The sequence below is a fragment of the Sapajus apella genome, unplaced genomic scaffold, assembly GCF_009761245.1.
Source record: "Sapajus apella isolate SASKATOON/1434 unplaced genomic scaffold, GSC_monkey_1.0 scaffold38, whole genome shotgun sequence".
NCBI classification, from domain to species: Eukaryota; Metazoa; Chordata; class Mammalia; order Primates; family Cebidae; genus Sapajus; species Sapajus apella.
Genome location: NW_022436978.1, coordinates 10,373,979 through 10,399,051, shown reverse-complemented (window position 1 = coordinate 10,399,051; position 25,073 = coordinate 10,373,979). Strand labels below are relative to the sequence as shown.

At 39.0% G+C, this 25,073-nt stretch overlaps 1 protein-coding gene and 1 long non-coding RNA gene across 5 annotated transcripts in view; one reads left to right on the top strand and one right to left on the bottom strand.

Moving 5' to 3' along the window:
• Positions 1–25,073, bottom strand: part of LOC116564859 — a 317,617-nt gene that overhangs the window by 229,606 nt on the left and 62,938 nt on the right. The window lies entirely within an intron of this gene.
• Positions 9,250–25,073, top strand: part of CCDC50 (coiled-coil domain containing 50) — a 113,209-nt gene continuing 97,385 nt past the window's right edge. For all 4 annotated transcript variants that reach the window (XR_004275134.1, XR_004275133.1, XM_032298244.1 and 1 more), the window contains exon 1: positions 9,250–9,867. Coding sequence is in view for 2 of the 4 variants with exons in the window: in XM_032298244.1 (XP_032154135.1) it covers positions 9,819–9,867 (49 nt within the window). In the remaining 2 variants the exon portion in view is untranslated. The remainder of the gene's footprint in view (positions 9,868–25,073) is intronic.

Below are 25,073 nucleotides of genomic sequence, written 5' to 3'. Positions count from 1 at the left end.
GATCCACCCGCCTTGGCCTCCCACAGTGCTGGGATTACAGGCTTGAGCCAACGCGCCCGGCCCATTCGTCAGGTTTAAGTAAAACACTGCATTACCAGTACAACTGGTTTAATATTTGCAAAACATACAAAATTACAAAATACAGGTGCATACAAAAATACAAAATACAGGTGTAAAAAATACCATAGGAAACATTTTCCCAATTGCAAAACATATCAAAATATATAAACATGTATGAAACATTTTATTGGCCGATGGTGCTTGGCTGCGGATTGTTGATGTCGTCATCTGAGGCAGCAGTTCGGGTTACCGGAGCTGGTTTTTTCAAAAACATGGTGAGCTTTGTCTGAATTGTATGTTTCTTTTTTCCTTCATAAATTTCACGATATGGACGAAACACACCGTGCGCCGTCCGTTCAATCCTTGCAAATCGTTCGATGTTTGGGTCCATTGCTTTGAAATGTATAAGAAGTTTATTCAATAAAGATAAACCGTCTGATAATCCCTTAGTGGTGAACTTTCTTTCTGGCTCCTCCTCTTCTTTCTCTCCTTCTCTTCTTTATTCTTCCGCCACTCTTTCTTCTTCCAGTTCAATTAGCTCCTCATTTGTAAGTTCTCCGGATTCTTTGTCTAGCAACTCTTCGACATCTTTCATTTCACACTCCAAAGGAAGGTCTTTAGTGAGTTTTACTATTTTTTCCCGAATCGTTTCAAGTTCATGTTCACTGTCAAATCCGTCAAAATCATTAACATAGCGCTTAACACAATTTTTCCAGATGCCATTCATGCCCTTTGTTGTCACAGCCTCCCAGGCGGTAGTGATATTCTTGATACACAACAAAATGTTGTAGTGTTTCCAAAAATCTACAGCGGAGCAGTCGTGGCTAGCAATTGTGGTCGTAAAGTCAAATGGTCGTAAGTTGCATAGATCGTAAGTTAATCAATACCTGTAGTGGCTCAGGCCTGTAATCCCAACATTTTGGGAGGCTGAGGCAGGCCGATCAACGATCAATGAGGTCAAGAGATAGAGATCATTCTGGCCAATATGGTGAAACCCAGTCTCTACTAAAAATACAAAGATTAGCTTGGCGTGATGGCCTGAGCCTGTAGTCCCAGCTATTCAGGAGGATGAGGCAGGAGAATTGCTTAAACCTGGGAGGTAGAGGTTGCAGTGAGCCAAGATTTTGCCACTGCCCTCCTGCCTGGTGACAAATTGAGATTCCATCTCAAAAAAAAAAAAAAAGTGCGTGTGTATTGGGGGGGAGTTAATTTTCATATACAGTACAGGGACTGTCAGTTACCTAGCTAGGAATTCAAACCACAGGTATTGTAACCCACATTATTATCAGAAGGCTATACTCTAAAGGAAGTTATAGTAAGACCTTTAGCTATCTTTAAAATCTTAGATTATTAATAGGAACTCTAAAGCATCATTGAATGAATGCAAGAAATTTTCCACTAGGAAAATTAAGGGTCCTCAAAATAGGTGGAGGTATATGAATTGCCTGAAATATTTTAAAGAAATCCCACACTCTTGTTTGGACAAGGTATAACAGCCAAAGGAGATTTTCAGCCTTTACTTTTTGCAATGGTTCCAAAGGCATGAGTCCAAAATAATGTCTGTGTTTGTACAAATCTTTTATAGACTGTGTAGTCAGACTCCATAAAAGATAGGAAATTGGGACTTCATCATGTTTTCAAAACAGTCTTTATGATTTCTTTGTATCTACCTGCTAATAAATGTGTGTGTGTGTGTGTGTGTGTGTGTACATATAAAAATGTGCATATATGTGATATACAAAAATATATGTGACTGTGTATTTGTACATACATTCATTATGTGCATATAATAAATGAACATTCATATATAATGTATGAATTTGGTTTCAGACTTACTTTCTTTGTAACCTGGTAGAAACATTTTAGGTAGAGTTGCCAGCCCATGACTATCTCCAATAATTGGCAGTTAACACTATCCAATAGAAACTCAGCATTGAGCATTCATTGACTCAGGCCGGTTTTCCAGTGTGGTCAGTAATGCAGCATTGTCTTGGGAGATAAGAAAAATACAAAATGTAATAAAAATAACAAACCGAAACCAAAACAATGTTTCAAACATGAAAGTAGAGTCATCTTGGTTAAATGGTGGCAATTTGGTAATAAGAGGAGGATGAGATTGATCTCTGGGTTAGCAACATGGAAGTCACTGCTAATGTTAATAAAAAGTTTGTTTTTGGAGTGGTGTAGATAAAAGTATGATTAGAATAGATTCAAGAAAGAATAAGAGAGTAGGAAATGCAGACCATAAGAACAGACAAATATTCCAGTGAGGGTTGCTGTAAATAGGAGCAGAAAAATATGATAATAGCTGAAGGGGACTGGAGCTATGGCAAATGTTTGTTAAGCTGGAGGAATTATAGCAAATTTGAAAGGATAAAGTAATGGTGCAGCAGAGAGAGAAGATAACTTTGGGAGCAATATCTTTGAGAAAATGAAGAAACAGGGTCTCATCAGGGCTGATATTCAGCAGACACGCACAACCAAAGCAACAATGACTGTTAAGATATTAACATACTTTCAGGACAGTTTATAAATAATTGCTCTTCTGAGCCCCTTGAGTGCTCTCACCCCCACCTCCTTTCCCTTGAAAATTGCTGGACCTGCCCACCATCCAGAAACTAAAGCTCCACAAACTGCTCTAGTGCTGTGTTTGTGCCTCTGTTATTCTGGTTGTTAAATGTTATCTCACTCATATCCAGTCTCCAAATGAAGATGTCAGTCTTAGGAGAAGTAGATGGGTTAAGAGATTTGGAAAGAGTATGATGTTGAAGTTCTCTTTTCATGTTTTTATTTTATTTTTATTTTTTTGAGACAGAGTCTTGCTGTCACCCAGGTCAGAGTGCAGTAGAGTGCAGGGTCTCACTCTGTTGCCCAGGCTGGATATCTGGGCTCACTGCTACCTCTGCCTCCTGGGTTCAAGTGATTCTTCTGCATCAGCCTCCCAAATAGCTGGGGCTACAGGCACACACCACCATGCCCACCTAATTTTTGTAATTTTAGTAGAGACAGGGTTTCACCATGTCGGCCAGGTTGGTTTCAAATTCCTGACCTGAGGTGATCTGCCTGCCTGTGCCTCCCAAAGTGCTGGGATTATAGGTGTAAGCCCTTGCCCCTGGCCTCAGTGCTTTTATTTTCTCACAAATCTAAGATACTAAGAGTAAAAAGAGGCTAGGAACCTTGTAGGTATAAGAAAAGAAGGTGTGCAATCAGTGTTTTTTGGAATAGGAAATTAATTGATCAGGGCAATATGTAGAGTTAAAGTAGATTAGCCACATTTTGTATATTAGTATGCAAGTAGAAAAGAGGAAGACAGAGACAAAGGAATTGAAGGTACTGAATCTGGAGTGATTATCAAAATGAACTGTCAAATTTAAGCCAGCTAAGAAGAAAATGCGGTATAGGGTCAAGTGAGAGTCAGTACCAGGGTACTAGGGCAAACAGACTATAGGTTCTTGTGTAATTGAAGAATTGTTGAATCTGGGGTGCCTCTAGGAGTGAGTTGGAGAGATAGAAGTGGTAATTGGAGGATGTTTGAAATTGACAAAGGATCAGTTTTTAGTAAGTACAGATTCTGGTGAATGACCCTGAGAACAGTTGATGGAGATGGTGCAATGGCTTGAATTTTGTGCCTTCCAAAACTCATGCTGAAATTTAGTCACCAACATGGGAGTATGAAGAGGTAGAGACTTTAAGAGATGATTGGGTCATGAGACCTCTGCTGTTATGAATGCGTCAATTCATTGCTGAATCATTAATGAGTTATCATTGGAGTGGAACCATCATTAATGGGTTATCATTGGGGGCTTTACAAGAAGAAGAAGAGAGACCTGAGCTAGAACATTTAGTCTCTTCATCATGTGATGCTCTGTGCCACCTTGGGTCTCTGTAGAGATGCTCTACCAGTAAGAAGGCTGTCACCAGATGGGCCTCCTTCCATTGGAGGCATCCATAAGTGTAACAAATACATTCATTTTCTTTATAAATTACCCAGTTTCAAATATTCTGGTATAAGCAACTGAAAATAGAGTAAGACAGATGGGCTGGGGTGATGTGGTTTGGCTGGGCTTCCCCCATATCTCATCTTGGATTGTAGCTCCCAGAATTCCCAAGTGTGGTGGGAGGAACCTGGTGGGAGATAACTGAATCATGGGGCGGGTCTTTCCCGTGCTGTTCTCATTGATAGTGAATAAGTGTCATGAGATCTGATGGTTTTATAAAGGGGACTTTCCCCTAGACAAGCTCTTCTGCCTGCTGCCACGTAAGATGTTACTTTTCTCCTCATTAGCCTTCTGCCATGATTGTGAGGCCTCCCCAGCCATATGGAATCCATTAGCCTCCTTCCTTTACAAATTACCTGGTTTTCAGTATGTCTTTATTAGCAGAGTGAGAACAGACTAATACAATGGGGTATTAGCTCATCAGAATAAGGACGTCAAAGCTGGGCATGGCGGCTCACGCTTGTAATCCCAGCATTTTGGGAGGCTGAAGCGAGTGGATCACTTGAGTTCAGGAGTTCAAGACCAGCCTGGCCAACATCATGAAACCTCATCTCTATTAAAAATGCAAAAAATTAGCTGGGCATGGTGGTACACTCTTGTAATCCCAGTTACTCAGGAGATGGAGGCACGAGAGTTGTTTGAACCCTGGAGGTGGAGGTTGCACTGATCCAAGACCGTGCCACTGCACTCCAGCCTGGGTGACACAGCGAGATTCCATCTCAGGGGAAAAAAAATATGTATGTATGTGTATACACACACACACACACACACACACACACATATACACACACACACATATATATATATATATATATATATATGTCAAGAAAAGAGAGGTCAGGTTACCAGAAGGAATTACTCGGAATGTTTATGTATACAGTAAAAACATCAAGTATTCTGTGATGACAATGAGAAAAAAAGTTCTCATCTCTAAGGAATAAGAAGTTACCTAGAGGTGTACAGATAATTGCCATAAGGAGATGTAGTAGGTAAAAGAATTTGAGGATATGAGCTGTAAAGAAATTGAACATATTTAAGAATAGGAAAGACATATGTTCTAGAAAAGGCAATAAGATAAAAACGAAACAGCCATGGCGCCTCCAGGTCTAGTGGGACATAGGGTGTGTAAGAAGAAACAGCCACTAATTTAGAGGACTGCCGGAAGAGCAATGTCCCCAGGTGACAACTGAGTTCCAGTAGGAAAAGAAGAGAAAGGGAATAATTACAAAGAGAGATATGGGGAATATTGTGAGTAACTGATTATGAATTCCATAGGGCAGGGTGAGGGGGCTTGAGCAACTGGGAAAACTTAAGAGCATAAGTAAGGTTGGGGAACTTACATACGGTGTGAGAGTCCAGACAAAAATGCTTTGGGGTCTAGAGTAAAGAGGTAAACACTATGGTTGGATTATTGTCCGAATTGTCTCTATTACAGGCGGAATTATGTCTCCCTATGATTCGTAGGTTGAAGCCCCAGCCTCCATTGCTTCAGAGTGACCGCACTGCAGACAGGGCCTTTAAAGAAGACATTTGGGTTGGCCCTAATCTAATCTGCAAACCAAGAAGAGTGATTTCAGAAGAAACCAAACCCTCTGACACCTTGACCTTGGACTTCTAGCCTCCAGACTGTGAAAAAATACATTTCTGTTGTTTAAGCCATTCAATCTGTGGTATTTTGTTATGACAACCCTAGAAAATTAATACAGTCTTCTTGGGGAAGGAGAATAACAGTTCTAATTATATCCTCCTTTTTGGAACTGCTTTCCTAGGTAGATTATGCTGATGAGCTAGGAAGCACTGGGTGCCAAGGACATAGACAATTTTTTCCAAAAGTGTAGGGTAGTGTAGTTCCGTGGATCCCCTTTCCTGTTTTGCCAAAGTCTAGTGTAGTTTATTCATTTGCCTATATTGTTTTCTTTTAACTTACCTTTAATTTGTGATTCTTGTTGATAATACAATTGGATAACTATATTCATTTATTTATTTATCAACATACATTTGTTGAGTGCTTATTATATGCCAAACACCATTCTAGAGACAGGGATAGTAGGGAGTGAAACAGATAAACCCCTGCCCTCATGGAGGTTACCTTTTAGCAGCTCTAACTTGGGGTTGCCTTTGTGGAATTTGATAGTTTTCAAACTGGAGTTTTTATTCCTCATGACCAATGCCTCCCTACTCCAATCCATGTATTTTATTGTTACCAAATTTGCTGTATAAAAGTAGAAAATGTATGATGTAACTCTCCATCTAAAAAAAAATCAATTAACAGCTTCATATTGCCTTACAAATCAAATCTTTATTCCTCACTATGGCGTTCAAGTTGATTTGATGCTGAATTACTTGTTTGGGATCTGCCCCAAATTAGGGATCTGTATGCTTTCTAAGAAGTCTTATGCTTTCTTTTTTGTTGCAAAATGGACATTTCAGGACAACAAAATGTAGGCTTGTTATAGAAATTCGCCCTATGTTCATTCTCCATACAATAAATACTCAAAAGATCCTGGCTATTCCCTATGCTACTTTCAGTCCTTTGCTAGAAGTCGCCTCCCCTGTAATGCTGAATTCTAATTGTTTGCTCTGGTTGTGGACCTATACAGAACACGTGTGGAGTTGTTGAAGGAAAGCACCACTCTGTGATGGATTTCCAGGCCCTCTGCTCTAGCACCTGAAAGGGGCTCCTGGTTCTTTTTCATTACTTTTTCTATTGAAAGCAGCTGATTCCCTAAACAATCGTTGTAGCTATTACATGTGCTTTCATTTTTTCTCTAGGCCAGAAATGTGGATATTTTTAATGAAAAGAAAGCAGTGACCTTTTGGCATATTTTACTGTAATAGAGTCTACGTAGGAAACAGAAGGTGCACTAAAAATGATTTAACTGAAAAGAATGTAATGAAGAGACTTTTTGCAGAGATACTGAGTTAAGAGAACGAGGGAGGCTGGGTGCAGTGGCTCATGCCTGTAATCCCAGCACTTTGGGAGGCCGAGATTGGTGGATCACTTGAGGCCAGGAGTTCAAGACCAGCCTGGTCAACATGGCAAAACCGTGTATCTACTAAAAATACAAAAAATCAGTTGGGCGTGGTGGTGTATGCCTGTAATCCCAGCTACTGGGGAGGCTGGGGCATAAAAATCGCTTGAACCTGGGAGGCAGAAGTTGCAATAAGCCAAGATCCTGTTGCTGTACTCTTGCCTGGGGAACAGAATAAGACTTTGTCCAAAAAAAAAAAGAAAAAAAGAAAAAAAGGAACCAGGGGACAGCATTATACTCTAGGCTGAAGGGGAACTGGAAAGAAATCATATTACTAGAGACCCATGAGAGCTGAAGCCATAGAAAAGAGGCTCCAGACAGGCCTTGCAGTCATAGAGGGACAGGATTGTGGCCAAAAATGTGGCTTAAAAAAAAGAAGAACAGTCTGATTTTTCTCTCCTCCCTTCTTTTGATTTTCTGCCAGCACTTCCCATTGGTCAATTCCAACAGGAAGCCACAGGTCAAGGGGGCCTAGTGATTGATCTACAGGTGTCAGCATTCAAGGGCATGGCTTGGGAGAGAAGTAAAAACAACAGATTTGGGGAGGAAAACCGAAAATACTGCTATTATAAATATTCTCTATGACCACAGGAAGTTAAAAAAAAATACTAGATTGCAGGACAATTACAAGTAAAAAATCTCCATAAACGTACCTTTCTAATACCACTACCGTCTTATTCCCATATTTAACTTACTGAGTGTTATCTCTGCCTAGCCCTGGGGTGGGTAAACTTTTTCTGTAAAGCATATTTTAGACTTTGAGGCTTAAGAGGCAAGGTTGAAAATATGATGTCCTATTTATATAATGATTTAAAATGTAATTATTTGAACACATAAAAAGCAGTCATTCAAATTCAGTGGGCTGGATTGGCCTGCGGACTGTACTTTGCTACCCTCTGGCCTTGAAAGTCTTCTAAATTTTTGCTAGCCTAAAATCCAACTGCTTTTCAATGTCAAGTTCAAATAAAACCTTCCTGGCCAGGCACGGTGGCTCATACCTGTAATACTATTGCTTTGGGAGGCTGAGGCAGGCGAATCATGAGGCTGAGAGATCGAGACTATCCTGGCCAACATGGTGAAACCTCGTCTCTACTAAAAATACAAAAATTAGCTGGGAGTGGTGGTGCACGCCTGTAGTCCCAGCTCCTCGGGAGGCTGAGGCAGGAGAAATCGCTTGAACCAGGGAAGCAGAAGTTGCAGGGAGGCGAGATCCAGCCAGAGTAAGACTCTGTTTTTTTTTAAAAAACCGAAAAACCAAAAAACAAAAAAACACAAATCTCCCCTATGTGGCCTCTACTGGGACTCTGAGTTGTGAGTGACAGAAAATCAACTATTACTAACTTAAGCAAAACAGGATGAATTGAGAGTTTGCTGGTTGTAGATCCCAGAACCCAGGAGCTGCGGAAATGCCAGCGTTCTGGGGATATCCTGCTTTCCTATTGTGGTAACATCAGAACATGACCTCTTCATCTCCCTTTCTCTTCTCTTTGCTTGTCTTCAGTTTGGTTTCATCATCTACTAGAGGCAGATCTTTTCTTTTCCACAGGAAATAGAATGTGTATCTCCTTATGTACTAAGCCCAGGAAAGTATTTTGTTTAACCTGTCTGGGTCACCCAGCCACCCTCTGATGAACCCGTGTCGGTGGAGGAAAGGGGTAGACTGATGTGGCAGTATTGAGGTTCAGACATGGCACACGTTGGGAGAAGCTCACCTCTGAAGAGAGGGGAAAGAGGCAATTTCCCAACAGGAGGGTGCATTCTGTTGCCAGGAGATGAGACAGGAGACGTTGTCTGTTTTAGAGAGGTAGAAATGTTACAGTTATAGTCCAATGTGTGCAGCGCTGTAACAGAGATAAGTCTGACGCCTCTTTATCACCCCCAGTAACTAACATCACGCTTGCTAGACACATTCATGCGATTTTGATGAATGAATGACTCAGTTCTCCCAGCTGATTGTGAACACACTCTACTCCCAACTGGCCCGGAATTTTATCAGCTGCTCTTTGTAGGTTGTATTCGGGGTTTATGGCCATCTATGATCTGTCCTCTAATTTCTGGTGCAACAAGAGTGTATGAGACAGAGGCAGTCGTGCAGTGAACACCCTGTGTAAATCTCCATCCCAGAACCAGACCACATAATGCTGACGACACCAATCACTGGAACGGTTATGTTTTGGGTGACCGGCGTGGCCCCTTTGTTGAGGCCTCTAGGATACAAAGCCCCCACCTAAAGACTCGACCCCCCCCTCGGGAGGGAGGCAGGGCCCGGGGGCGGGAGCACAGCGGGGCCCCAGCCTCAGGCGCGTCACTGAGCACAAAGGAGACAGCAGGGAGGCGGCGGCGGGCGCTGATCCTCGCTCGCCAGCCACTCGCGATTGCGGTTACAGACCTGCAGCGCCCCCTCCCCCGCCCGCCGGCCTTTCTGTCTCCTCTCTCCCTCCGTACTGGACGGTCCCGCTGCATTTCCGGGCTCCGGATATTTGGTGTCGATTGGGGCTGGGGGCGCGGAGCAGGTGGCCGCGGCGGGGCGGCGGGGCCGCCAGCCGGGTGCGTCGGGGTCCGTCTCCCGCTGCTTTGGTCACCAGCCCCCGCCCGCCCGCGCGCCCCGCTCCGTTCTCCGGCCTCCGAGCGCTTCCCGCCGGACTTTGCGCCGCGTCGGGCGCTACTGCTGCGCTCGGGGCCCCGCTCGGCGCCGGCGTGAAAGGCGCGACCGGGACCCCGGCCCAATATGGCTGAAGTCAGCATCGACCAGTCGAAGCTGCCTGGAGTCAAGGAAGGTGAGGGCCGCGGAGGGAGGGAGGGCGCGCGGGACCCTCCCCTCTCCCCGCCGGAGGTTCTCTCGGGGCAGGGGCGTTGCCGTGTCGGCTCCCGCGGCCGTAGCGCGGCGTCTGCCTTGCGTTGGCCTTGCCTGGACGTGAGGGGACCTGAATTCAGGTTCTAGCGTGGGACCTTGGGCAAGTCACTGGCGTTTCGAGCGTTTTTTTCCTCCGGTAAGGGGGTTGGGGGAGGCCAACACCCCCCCAGCAAGTGGTTGTGCTCATGTTCTCGTGCAGGGCACGGCCCTCAGTGAGCGCTGAAGAGCTGGGTCAGGCTGACAACTGTGCTTAGAAATCGAGGCCCGGCCTGGCTGGCTGGAAGGCTGGGAAGTGGGGAGGGGTTGACGTTTAGTTCCGTGTGGAGCCTTTGTTTTGAAACCTGACTCTGCTTCCTTCTCTCCCTACTTTTCCTAGGCCCGCGGCTGGCTGGCTGGCTGACTTTCCCACCTTCCTCACAGTTTAAAAGTTTAGTCTTGGCTGTGCTCTGCGCGGGCGGGAAGCCACTATAAGCATTTTCTTTAAAAAAAAAAAAAAAAAAGTGAGCGAGGGAGCGGGGGACTGATGACCTTGTCATTGCTCTTTATACCAATGTCCAGGAAAATAGAGATTGATTAGTACTGACCTGGCAGTAGCTGACATCAAGTAGCGTTTTGACTTCCCTTCCCTGTTCTTCCCGAGGTGCCTCAGGACCTAGCGTTTTTTTTTTTTTTTTTTCCTTCCCTGAGATCTTAGGTGCTGGATCGCCTTATGCCTTGAGTTATCTTTGTTTATTCTTAGGTCCTAGGAAGAAGAGAAGTTCCAGAGTGCTACTGCAGGCCCATAAGTTCCAAGGGCTTGTAAAGTCGGCTTTTCTTGTGGATGTCATTTATTTCAACTAAATACTGTAGCCTGAGGTGTGTTGTAGATGTGGAATTGAAAATAATTTTTGCTTTCTTGGAACCGCTTTTTTTTTTTTTTTTTTGCCACCTTAATCGACTCAGTTTTTTGGGTGCTCAGGCCAGCCCAGAAATCTCAAGAAAATTAGGGACTGTTTGGTTGCTTTCCCAGAGTTTCAAGCAGTAGGAGATTAGTGACTAGTGGGCACTGATTTCATGTAGAATTTCTAATGGGCTTAGTTCTGTCTTATTGTTCCAGAAGGGTGTTAAAGCTTAGTCGTGGGATCTTAGCGTTAGTATTTTTCTGCCTTTCTGTTCCTGGTATGGCTTTGATGAACACTTAGGGCTTTCACCTGTAGAGAAGTTTTCACTCTGCTGTCAAGACTAAAGAGCCTGAGTGATAGAAAAGGCAGATCAATACTTTGAAAGTTCTCGTTTTAGAGATTGTCTGGTTATCCTTAACTTTTGGATGTGAGGGTTTTTTTGTGTGCATATGTGTTGGTTTTGTCTCTAGAGAAAGAGTGATCCTTGTGCATTGTGTAGTGGCACTTTGAGGGTGCATGGTGAATAGAATGAGAGTTGGAGTTCACATAAAACCTGGCATGTATAGTATTGATCATACACTGCTTGTGGTTTTATCCAGTCCCCTATTCATGCGAATGACCTGGAAAAAACGTAAAACTCTTTATGTACATTTATATTACCCTTAGGTCTTCTGATTTCTTACCAAGACATGAATGACTTGTTCTAACATACTATTTCTCAAGGAGTTCCACAAACACCTTCCATCTAAAAATGGAAAAATTTTTCCATTTCCACACTCTAGAGTCTAATACATTTAAATTAGCTTTCATTTTGCATAATATGGTGTCTGGCGATGGCTTTTATGTAATCTGGTAAATTGGTGAGGAAATTCGGTGTGGCTCTTTCATTAAGTTAGAATTAACTATTTATTAACTTTGAAGGTGGTCAGGAATTGATGAGAAGATCACTGTCTGTAAACAGCCGACTTTTCTGGTTCCAAGATTATCAAAGGAAATGATGTATTATGCTCGGAGTGTCCTACTAATGGTGGTGAAGTTTTTGATCTGGGAAGTATTCAAGTCTAATAAAGTATCTTTCCCTAATATAACTCTTAATTATGGCCCAGTTACTCCCTAACAGTGTCTTTATCCTAATTAAAGAGAAAGAAGCTGGTGCCCCGATAGGGCAAAACATGCGCAAACTGTGAGACTGTGGTAATACTGAAACTCCAACTTTATGTGAGAAGGGTTAGTAGTAGTAATTAGTTTAATATTCTGATGCAGATTTTTGAATCACATTCAAAAAAATCCCTGTGTCTGTTTACTTCTCTTTTTAATTTAAACCTTTGGTAGATTTATGTACAATTACAATTTATATTCAACTTGGTATCATGGGGTAGATTCCAATAGAGATTAAGAATAATAGTGTAGTGAATGTGTGCGCCTTTCCACTGCTGTTTCTTTAGGAGGGGATGGGGCACCCTGGGACCTTTTGTCATCAACGTTTCAGTAGAGGTCATGGGCAGCAGCTGACATTAGGGTTAAGGGGATATTTAAAAATCCTTTTTTCTAGGTTGAAATCTAATGCTTGCTTACTTAGTTTTTAAGGAAGTCAAAAATATTCATCATTTGGACAGATCTTTTGAAAAAGCACACATATCTATGGTAGTATTTATACTTTGGTAAATCTCTTAAACTGGGAGACAAAGTGAAATGATTGAGTTGAAATGTAGGTGGTTAAGTCAACTAAGTGTCAACACATCATTTTTTTCTGGTTAAAAGGGTGTTTGGAACATCTACCTACTTTTTGTAATGGAAAACACTGTTGCCAATATTTAGGAATAATACTCTGTTTCTTCTGAAACATTTGAGGTTCTAGATTTGAAATAATTTCCAGCCATTTTAAACTAAAGTAGATCTATGACTGAAATGCAAAATGCAATTTGTGAATATTAGGCAAAGGAATAGGCATGTTTCAGTAATATTCTGAAAGTTTATTTGAGTTCAGATCTGAAAACATTTTCTAAAAATGAACACTTTAAGTTGACAAACTGACATATTTTGGGGTCAATTTTAGCTTCTTGATTGAATTTTTCTTTTCGGAACCAGCAGTCATGATGCCCTACTTTCCTTTTGCTCTCCAAGTTTCTGTATTGCTGATTAATTTGTATTGTCCGCTTACTGTAATTCTGCCATTTACCCCTCTCTAACCAAGGGGTTTATCAAAGCCTTTCTAAACCTTTTGGCGTTTTATCAACTTCTTGGCAATTTCTGAAGCAGTAGAGTTTTATCACTTTTAGCTGTGAAATGCATGCTTTCAACCCCTCCTATTTTCTCCAAGTGTTAATCTTTGTTTTTCTTTCCTTACAGCAGTTCTTACAATCTTGTTTTTTATGTCCTATTCTTATATTCTTTAGGTGGAAAGTTCTGCTGTCTTAAAGTCGGTGAATTCTGGCGTAATTGTGTGCACGTATGTGCTTAACATCAGAAATCAGTTTACCTAGGAGTGACTTGCTACTGAGCGTACAGGTGCTATTCTGGGAGCAAATCCTTTTTCTTTCCTGAAAGATACAATTTAATACATTTTTAGAACTGTCTGTAAAAGAAAACATACCTAGAAAGCACTGATTTATTTTCGGTTCAGGACACTCTGGTGGCATAATGTGGTATATTACGTTAATGGCATAAATCCAGAACTTCAAGGGAAAGATACAAAATTATATCTGGTACAATCAATTAACCAGTAGTCCAAGAGATTTAAAGCTTGTCACATGCACACTAGGCATCTAAACAAATGGCAATGTCCATGAGAATGTACCTATTTCTGGAGAAAGGGCAAACTCGTTTTCCCTGTTTTTCAAAATTCCGTAACAGTTTTTGTTTTGGTTGCTGCTTTTTAATGAGACCCTGGCTGAATCTCTTTGAGCAAGGTGGTTTTTGTCTTAGTTATCTTGCTTTACCCTCCTTACCTGGATGAATGTCTTTTATATAGTCAGCAACTATTCAGTAAATATTTGCATTTGTGAATAAATGAATGAGTGAATGAATACCTTAATATTCTCTGTTGATTTAGGAATTTTATCTCTGGCATAATAATTTTGTATTTTTCAGAGTGTAAACTCTTAAAAGACAAAGTTAACACCTCTTAAACTATCTGTATTATTTATACCAGCATTAAATTTATAAAAACTTGGAATTTTTTTCCATTTTTTTGTAGGTGTGTCTTGTAAATAGAACTCATTCAACATAGATATGTATTACATAGAAAAATTAAAGAAAATAGTTTGTTGCTTTCTCTTCTGGCCTTGGAGATACTCATTAAGAATAGAATTTTAGTAAAAACATTTTCTAAATGTTGTTTTGTGGTTTTGATTTTTGTTTGAGTAATAAGTTTAATTTTTTTTCTAAGTGCAAAGTAGTATCACTCAATTTGGGAGCAGGAAGGAATCTTTGATATACAGACTTTAAAAAATAATAATTATCTGCTGTGTGCCACATATTGTGTTGAGGGTATTTCCACAATAAAAAAAAAAGTTTCCCATGGTACGTGAACATGATCTTTGCTGCAGTACAGAATGCATGGAGTTGTTGGAAGAACCCTCTGAATTCATTTGTGGACCAAAAATGGCTTTCACAAAAGAGAAGAAAATAGTTTATTGCCATATGTAGACATGCAATAGTTTTTTTAATGAACAAGGGAATTTTCAAATTTATGTAACTGTTACTTGTAAAATATATGTTTTTTTTAAAATAACAGGTACTTAAAGGACAACTCACACATGGGAAACCATAGTTAATTGGTGTTTTAAAAAGGGATTTCAGAGTAGAAAGCATTAAAATCTACTGTTCTAGGCCAACATCTTTATTTTTCAGATGAAAATCCAAGAGTCAGGAAGGGCAAGTGAGTTGTATTAAACCACTGAGGCTGAGTAGCTAGGAATTGGCACATTGGGGCCTACAGTTAGAAAAGTTTAGAACTGTGAGTAGTTACAACTAGAGTTAGAGTTATATACTCTATATATAACTAGAGTAGTTGTAACACAGGTTATTCTTCCCTCCTTTCTTTTTACCTGCCTTCTCCTCTCCTCACCTTTCCTTTTCCCCCTTCTCTCTCTTCTCCTTCTTGATTTTAAATTGTTCTGTAGATGTGTAAGATTCATTTGTGATGTGTTTCATTTATGTGATATGCCATATGTTTAAGACAGTAGAATGAAAATAGTGAAAATACTTTTTCTGAGGATAGTTATTTTAAGGGTAATGTATCATATGGATGCTGAGTTAACACAGGTTTAATTAGAATTTTTTTTACAGCTTTTATTTTTGATTCAACGAATGAATTACTGAGTGTACTATAGGAAGTCACACTCTTGCCTCAGTAATTTTTCTACCTTAAATAACAGGCAAAAATGCATGTCTTCTCTGATATATTCATTCTAAAGGGGATGATATTTAAAAGTAGAAACTCTACAATTAAACATATTAGGGAAATAAAGTCAAGGTCATAGGCCATCATCTTTCGTCAGCTTTTGTTAGGGACATAACAGTTTTTACTGAGATAAATGAATTTTGCTTCAATGACAAAAAGCATGTGATACTCTACCATTCATAAAGAAAACTGTTATAGAGACCACTAAACTTAAGTAAATGCTGCTTGAAATCCCGGTTCTCCGAGTACAGGAGCATATTTAGAAATGAATCGCTCTGATCCATAGAGGAGAAAAAAACATTAAAACAACTGTATTTGCAGTTTCAGAGGTAGCCACTGGAAGTGCCATTGAATTAATGTTTTTAACTGGTGACTCATTTAAAATGTAAAATTAGGATAACCTAGATCTTAAATAAGACCTACAAAGGAAAATTAGTTTTTATATTCAGAAAGACTTTAGGGATTATTTAGATGTTTGAATCTAGAATGTTCCAGGTGTTTGAATTTAAAAACCAGCACAGGAGTTCTCAGATAATACTTTTAAAAGGGCTGTTAAGCAGAAAACACTTGTTATTTCCTTCTGTCATCATTTCATTAAAAAAGCATACACACATACACACATACATTAAGTGTGTATGCATAGGATAGTTGTTAACCTGCATTGAGAAAACAAAAAACAAAGCAGTGGAGACTTTCTAATAAACCAGAACCAGGGTATTACCAGTCTTGTTTATGTGTCAGTGTTTTTTTCCTTTTTCTTTGTCTTTTTAGTGAAGTTCAGTGAAGAATAATTTATATACAGTAAAAATTCCTTCTTTTTAATATATAGTTCTGAGTTTGACAAATGTGAAGTCTTGTAACAACCACAGCAGTCAAAATACAGAACATTTCATAACCCCAAACCTCTCAACCCCCTTTTCATGCCCCTACCAGCTGCTGAATTGTTTTCTGCCCCTGTAATTTTGCCTTTTCAAAAATAATGCATAAATAAGATCACATAGTGAGTAGTTTTTTGAGTCTCCTCAAACATACTGTTTATTCATTCACTAATTGAAGAACATTTGAGTTGTTTTCCTTTGGTGGTTGTCAGTAAAGTCACTCTAAACATTTTTTTTTTGTGTGTGTGTGTGTGTGTGTGTGCGCGCGCGCGTATTTGAACATAAGTTTTCGTTTATAGTAATACTATGCATGACTTATAAGGATATCTTTCTGGGTTATATATTGGCAAGTGCATGTTAAAATTGTCAAACTGTTTTCAAAATGGCTGTACCGTTTTGCATTCCCACTAGCAATGTATGCAGGCTCTGGTTGCTCCTGCATCCTTGGTGGCATTTTATATTGTCAGGGTCCATTTAATTTTTTAAATTTTAACTATTTGAACAGGTGTGTAATTCTGTCTTTTTGTGGCTTTAATTTGTATTTCCCTGATGGTCGTGCCATCTTCTTATGCTGATTTGCCATTCTTATATTGTTTGTTGAAGTGTCTGTTTTAAATTTTAGTTCATTTAAAAATAATTAGACTATTATTGAGTTTGGAAGTTCTTCACATATTCTGGAAACAGTTCTTATTATACATACAGTTTGCCCATGTCCACAGTTTTAAAAACCTTAGTTCAATATCAGAATGATGTGGGGATCTTTACTATAAACACCTTCCCAGCTCTACTTGATATTAGCTAAAGCTCTTAGAGATGGTTTCAAGAATCTGTAGTTTTTATATGCAGACTATGTACTCAGCCTTATGCAATGACGTTCAGAAAATACAGAATGAGTATACTGTGTGGCCACCCCAATACAGGAATCTTCTACTAATTTCTTAAGTTTTTGCAGTGACAGTTCATTTATCCGATAAAGAGTGGGCAGTAATCCTCTCTAGTAATTGAAATTTGTTGCAGGGACTTACAAACTACTGCCACTTGTTTTTATATAGCATGGTAGCTCAGGATGGTTTTTACATTTTTTAATGATTCAAAAATAATGTTTCGTGATGTGAAAATTATATGAAATTCAAATTTCGGTGTCTGTAAGTAAAGTTTTATTGGAACATAGCCATACACATTCATTTACTTGTGCTGGTCTGCTTATATACTATGGAGACAAAGATGAGCAGTTGTAGTAGAGACCATGTGATTTGCAAAGCTTAAATTTTTTTATGACCTGGTACTATACAGATAAAAAAAAAACATTTGTTTTGGAACCATTTTCAATGAAACTTTCAAAAAACTTTCTTATTTAACCTTTTTTGGATAGCTCAGTTTTCGATATGAACACTTTATCATAACTTTGATAGTGATGGTTCTGGGAATTATTGTTGATTGAACTCTTAGGACAGCCTATTTAATTTTTGAATTGACTTTAAAAAGTACAAACTTAAATCATTTTTCTTTCTTTTTTTAAGAAGAAAAAAAAATACACTCCCAGTAAATTTCTGGGGATCCCAAAATCAGATGTAGGTAGGTAGAAATCTTATGTCAAGTAAGAGTATGCCACATGCCAGCTCCAAGTGAGGGTCTGTGGGGCTTTCAGAAGAGAAGTTTATGAGTATCCAACAGATTCAGCCACCTTAAAATGTTTGCTTATGTTTTTTAGCTTATATTTTTGGCTCTGTTTAAAACTTATGACAGATATTTGTGTGACTGAAGTATCATTTCATCTTCTTAGACACTTGTATCAGAGCTACCAAGGCTGATTTTATCACCAAATTTTTAGTATTGCCTGATGAGCATTTCCAGTCCTGATACAGCTCCTCAATGACCAAATACCAGGGGAGTCTCCACTGGACTTTTTTGGTTTTTGTGTTTCCAATGAGTCATAAAGGCTTAGTCATTTTCCATTAACTTTAGGACTTTTAACTGTGTATAGTAAAACTATGAATGACTTATAAGGATATCTTTCCCTCTTCACTGCTTCCCCATCAGCAACAAATTCTGTTTTGTTTAGTGACTATAGAGGGGTCCATGATTGACTTTAAGTATTATTTTCGAGTAGCACCTTCCCACCAAATACTTTGAAAATATTAGATTTTTCTTTTTTATTATGAAGGTCTATGTAAATACAAAATATTAGAGTTGACACATACTATGAAAAGCTCTTTTTGTCTAAATGGGAGTCCTGACATAGAAGAAAGAGAAAGATAGGGCTCACTTAATGGTCCTCGTTCTTCCCATCTGTACATCTTAAATTTGTCTTAATATCTGGGCCAGTAGCTGTTTTGGAAAGGGCTGTTCACTCTCAATGTCTGCATTTACAGATCACTTTCAGGCTTTTCCTAGAAAATATTTTCAATTCTGTCAGCGACTGCTGGATTCTAAGTTGACATGTTTGTTTTTCCAACATTCTCTGGTCAAATCTCATTATTTCAAATTGGTCTTTGGTGTATCCACAAATCATGTCTTCTTTTTATAGTTTCCCCATTGAAACTCCGTAGAGCTAATCTTTGAAAGATCATTTTTGCCTATGTGTGTATGTTAAAGGAGACAGACTGTAGGAGGAGACAATGGCTAGGGAGTTTTACTGTGCTTCTAACCCCTGAATTCTAGGAATTTGGTTTCAGTGCCACTCAAACTCCCCAAAGTAGAATGACTACTGGGGCTTAAAGGCAGGGTCACCAAAAAATTTATAAGCCAAACCTAGATACTTTGTGAGTAAAAAGGGATGATTCTAATAATTTCAACAGAATAGGTGTATACTGGTGACCACCCAACTGAAGGGGACTTTGCTGAAATACCACAGGAAGTTGGATATGATGATAGAGCAAGGTCGCTGTTACAGAACTTTCTGACTACGTAAATGTAAAATTTTAATTGAGTCTTAAAACCCAAAGAGTACCTGTCTCCCATAGAGTGTCTTGAGGTTCTTAATTTTCTTCTATTTCATGATTGATTACTAAATGAAACATGTAATCTGCTCTATAGAATGTAGTATAAATCATCAGGGTTTTATTTATTCGTATTTAGTAGTGACAGTTTTTTTTTTTTTTTTTTTGAGATGGAATCTTGCTCTGTAGCCCAGGCTGGAGTACAGTGGTACAATTTCAGCTCACTGCAACTTCTGCCTCCCTAGTTCAAGCAATTCTCCTGCCTCAGCCTCCCAAGTAGCTGGGACTACAGGCGCATGCCACCACAGCTGGCTAATTTTTGTAATTTTAGTAGAGACGGGGTTTAACCATATTGGTTAGGCTGGTCTCAAACTCCTGAACTCAATTGATCCACCCGCCTTGGCCTCCCAAAGTGTTGGGATTACAGGTGTGAGCCACTGTGCCCACAGAGCTTATCAAAATTCTATTTAGATAGTTTTTTTTGTTCCCAAATTATAGGTTCCACTATGTGTTCCCCAAAAATGTGGGAAACAGATGGTGAACCTATTGGCGCAATTGAAGAAAGGTAAGAAGTACACACACGATTCCTGCTACTTGACAGTATATAATAAAACCATCATATTCATTTACATTTTAAATAGAAGTGTAAAAGGCTACCTTTTTACTCTGTGCATTTCTTTTCGGTAATTGAGCTCCTCCCAGAATTATTTTGCAGTATTTGCTTTAATTTACCAATACATTAAATAATTTGTGCAAATAGAAATCTAGCTTGGAGTATAAAATTCAAGTTCAACTAACTGAGTAACTTATTTGTAAAGGGAAGTACTTTGAACCTAGATTTGTAAGATGTGGTTTTACATCTCCTCTTTACCAGTTATTAGCAGTATCTCTGAGCTCCAATTTCCTTATCTCTTCATGGGAGATAATATTCAACGTGCTGTGGGATTTAACTGAAGAACTGGATATTGAAACGTTTTGTAAAATTCAGAGGTATACATTTTCTTTTGCTGTTACTGTTCAAGTTGGCCTGTAAGTACTTACACTTTCAGACCATTGACCCTGTGAACCCTAACCATAACTGTCTACCTGGAATTTCTTTATTCTCTATCCAGATATATTCTACTTGTATCCTACTTCCCAACCCCTGGCCTAACTGAAATGCTGATTCTCTGTGAAGTCTCCTGCTTCTTTCCTGCGTATCTTATCAGCCCACTCTTAAGTAGTTTCTTAGATGGTATTGAGTTCCATCAGAATTTTTCTGTGTGCAATGTGTCTTCATGCTCTGTATCAGGCTGTTACTTCTCTTAAGATGAAGCTGTTGTCGACTGATCTCAGTATTAAGGTCCTCAGGCATAGGAGATGTTCCATAAAACTTGTGAAATATCTGATAATTTGTGCTCAGTGGGCAAGCTATTCGAGGTAAACAAATTAATGACATTAGAGTAACAGCTATGATCATTTGCATGAATTCCTTGGCGTAGGAGTGGGGGACAAGGAGTATGTCTTTTACTTTTTGTTGTACGAGTTGTTGCGGCTCTCAGATTTATGTAGAATCTCAAGGCCTGAAGTCAGAGTAGTCTCTTTTGGAGACAACAATCTTGTTTAAGGATTAATTTTAGTTATATAAGACCCTGGTAATTTTTGTACACTTTGCCAGTAAAGTGATGTTACCATTTTGTTGCTGTTATTAGAGTATCCAGTTAGTTTCTTAGATGGTATTGGGTTCTATCAGAATTTTTATGTGTGCTATTTTCTCTTTTAGATTTATTTTTAGATAAAGAGGGAAGGCTCTTCCATAGTTTAAACAAGTCAAACCTAACATGTATTTTTTAAAATTCTTGATATAAGGAGAGACAGTTGTGGAGAATCTGAAAGTTTTGGGTTGGAAACAATGAATATATGGATTGTAAACTTGTCATAGTTTATACTGAAAAGAAGAGAGAAAGCATGAGCAGAAAAATCAGCTGAAGTCTTTTTGCTTTGAGTATGATATGTTTAATTTGTACTTACTTTAAAATGGTCTGTTTTAGGTTCATATGATGTATTAGAAGTCAACACCCGTTAAAAATATGCAGTGCTACAATAAAACAAATGTATCCTTCAAGGGAGTTATGAATAAAATTTTCTAAACCATCTAAATAATTTCAATTCCATATGAAACAAATGAGGCAAGTGAATCCTTTATAGTAGAAAAGGATTTGGACAGCTTGTCTTCCTGTTGACAGTTGCAGTCTGCCCCGATTTTCTTTCATTTCCTCTGCAAGAGGGTATTACATGATAACCAAGCATACTGAAGGTTGTACTGAAGCCAATTTCAGTAGCATCATCGGGAAATCTAGGGCATTTAGAACGCATTCCAGATGAATGTAAAACATTCGGTGATCTTCAAGAAGCCTTCTGAAGATGGAAAGTGTTGGCTTTCCCAGGCTGTACTCTGATCATCTGACCCCAGGAAATCCTTTTAGTAAATGTCACAGTCCACATTTGTATTCATCGAACAATTAGTGACTGATAACTTTGTCTCTTTGTACTCTGATACTGAAGACTCTGTGAGAACTGTTAGTTGAAACAGGAAAAGCTCACCTTTTTATAAGGCACCAGATTGAACAAAAGGTTAAAATTTACTTGTGGTTAAAGATACTATACAGATGGATAGAAGCAGATATTTGTTATTTTGGATGCTAGAAATAGTGAAATCAACAGCAACAATGAAAGCAATATTAGGTGTAGGAGAAAGCATGGTAATTAACCTTGATGAATAGGCTTCAATTATTACATTTTTACATAATGTGTAATACTTGTATCCAAGAGACAAATGTCTGTCATTTACACCAAATTAACTACATTTCATTCTTCCTTGTTTTTAAGTTGGATAGATTCTTAGAGGTAATTTAGTCTGTCTCCTTACACATCACTACGTGAGGCTCTAATTTGGAAAGTGACCTGTCAAAGCTGCTGACAGAGCCAAGACTTAAATTCTGACAGGTATCTGGAATTAAGAGGGCTCTTTTTACTATAATTTGCTTGTGCCTTATACACAATGATAAAGTCCTTATATTTCTGTAAATTGGGCAAGTAAATCTACATTTATCACACCTATAATGCTAGAATGTCATGGAGATTTAGCAGAAAGCTTTTAGTACAGCAACTCAAAATACAGAATTAGGAAACTATGTCTAGTTTTAGCTATGCCAGAAGGTTTTAATCTGTGTGTTAATATGTTGGTTAGCTTTTGGCTGGCTATACTTCTAGTCAACAGTTTTCCTTCTTACCCTTCTTGATGGTGATAATTTGATGATTCTTTTATTTCAGTAAACTATAATTACATATTTTTCACGTCGAATTCTACTTTACTTTCTAATCTTGGACATTCAGCTGAAAAAGTTTTGAGTGGCGGAGCTTATTAAACATTTTAGACATTCTGATTTCCCCTTAACTCAGGCCCTCAATGTGTATAGGAAACATGGTCTCCCTCAGGTGGGCATATGAGGTTAGAAAGAGCTTTAGAAATGCAGTAAACTATCGATTATATTGTTATTACTTGCCAGAAGACATTGCTTCAGATTCTATTTCTTTTTCTTCCAGAGATAGGGTTTCACTCTGCTGTCTGGGCAGTGGTGCAGTCATAGCTCACTGCAGCCTTAAGCTCCTGGGCTCCAGTGATCCTTCTGCCTCAGCCTCCTGAGTAGCTAGGACTACAGGCCCATGCCACCATTCCTGGCTGATTTTTAATTTTTTTTTGTAGAGTGAGGGTCTGACTGTATTGCCCAGGCTGATTCTGGTCTCAAGTGATCTTCCCACCTTTGCCTGCACTGGGATCATTTCTTCAGATTCCTAAGAGCAAGTACCCACTGCATATTGCAGCATAGATTCTGTACTAGACAAGTGACCTAGATCCATGTTAATCAGTGACTTAGTTGGACCTCACTAGAAGTAATACCTAATAGAAAATAACTAATTGTAGGAGTTTATTAACTTTGATGAAGCCAATAATAGGCTCTATTTATTGAGCTGCTGCTTACTGAGTAGCAGATGCTTTCTTTGGTCCTTCACATGCGTTATCTAATTGAGTCCTCACAACATTTATCCTTATTTTACAGATGAGGAACCTGAGGTTCAAAGAAATTAAATACTTGCCCAAGATCTTTTAGCCTGTAAGTAAGCAATATTTGAGTCCTGATCTGTACTCAAAAGTTCATGTTTCTTCTCAGAAATCCTTCTTGAACACTTAGCAAAATCCAAAAACAGATCCAGGTTGTTGCCCTATATACTCTGTTTATTTGTATGTTATTGAAATCTTAGCATCCTACTCACTGGAGTCTCAGCATGACTGGCAGCTGAAGTTTCTGCTTTTTTTCTTCTCAGAGTGCTGTTTTCAGCCTTTGTTGAGAATAGAGAACTATCAAGTGTTCACATGTAACTTAAATACCAATGAGGTGAATATAAATTTCTTCCAAAAAAAAAAAAATTACCCCACTCTTGTGAAGCTACATGGAGAGCCAAAGTGGTTGACAGAATCACTGCATGAAGATCTATGTGTAACCCCTGTTACCTGTGTGGGGATTTTCTGGATGTATTTTGAAACAGCAACTGCCTTCCTCAGGTCTACTGTTTGGTCACCTCCTTACTCTGTATACACTGTATTTCTAGGGAAAGAAGTACTATTTTAATGTAAGCTTTCATTATAATTAGGAAGAGATATCTCCTGATCTTCTGTGGAAGTATCCCCCTAGATTGTATAAAACTGATTTGGTTCTAGGAATGTACCTATGATGTCAAGATATCTTTTAGACAAGCACATTTCTAGACAATGAACGTGACCAATTAATGAGCATGTGGTGACATAACAGTGGATTTGCAGAAATTTCAAGATTTGCACATTTTTTTTTCTGTTCCTACCTTTTGATTTACGTAATCCAAGATTTCTAGAAATGTGTATAGAGTTCTGACAAATGGTTAACAGAATGGAATTCTAAGTGTTGCAGTTTGCTTTATGAGAGCAAGATTTTAAGAGCTTATTTTACCTTGTTTATCCTGTGACTCTATAGGAACACTTTTACACTGTTGGTGGGAGTGTAAATTAGTTCAACTATTGTGGAAGACAGTGTGGTGATTCCTCAAGGACCTAGAAATAGAAATACCATTTGACCCAGCAATTCCATTACTGGGTATATACCCAAAGAATTAAATTGTTCTATTATAAAGACACATGCACATGTATGTTCATTGCGTCACTGTTTACAATAGCAAAGACCTGGAACCAACCCAAATGTCCATCATCGATAGACTGGATAAAGAAAATGTGGCACATATACACCATGGAATACTGTGCAGCCATAAAAAATGATGAGTTTGTGTCCTTCATCGGGACATGGATGAATCTGGAAACCATCATTCTCAGCAAACTGACACAAGAACATAAAACCAAACACTGCATGTTATCACTCATAGGCGGATGTTGAACAGTTAGAACACATGGACACAGGGAGGGGAGCATCATACACTGCCGTCAGTTGAGGGAGCCAGGGGAGGGACAGCAGGGTTGGGGAGGGTGGGGAGGAATAATGAGGGGAGAAATAGCAGTAGCAGATATAGGTGATGGGAGGATGAAGGCAGCAAACCACCTTGCCATTTATGTACCTATTCAACAATCCTGCATGATCTGCAAATGTACCCCAGAACCTAAATTACAATTAAAAAAAAAAAAGTTATTGGGGAATTTTGAATATTGCTCTCGGTCATTTAAAATTGAAATGAATTTACTAATCCTAATAGGAAAGAAAGTGCTAGCCAAAGTATCTAGTTGCAAAGGAGAAGTTGAAAATGGAAATATCTGACTCAAAGGATAAATAGAACTTGCAGTAGCTGGTGCTTTAATGAAGCTCTTTTGTCATATGAAGCCAATAAACCAAAATGGTTTTTCTTCCCCTGGTGTAAACTTGTACTTAAGTTGGGCTGGAAGTGATCTTTGGGTTTTAATGGGCATGACTGGGTTTATCCTACAGAGGTTTAAGGAGATGGGTGGC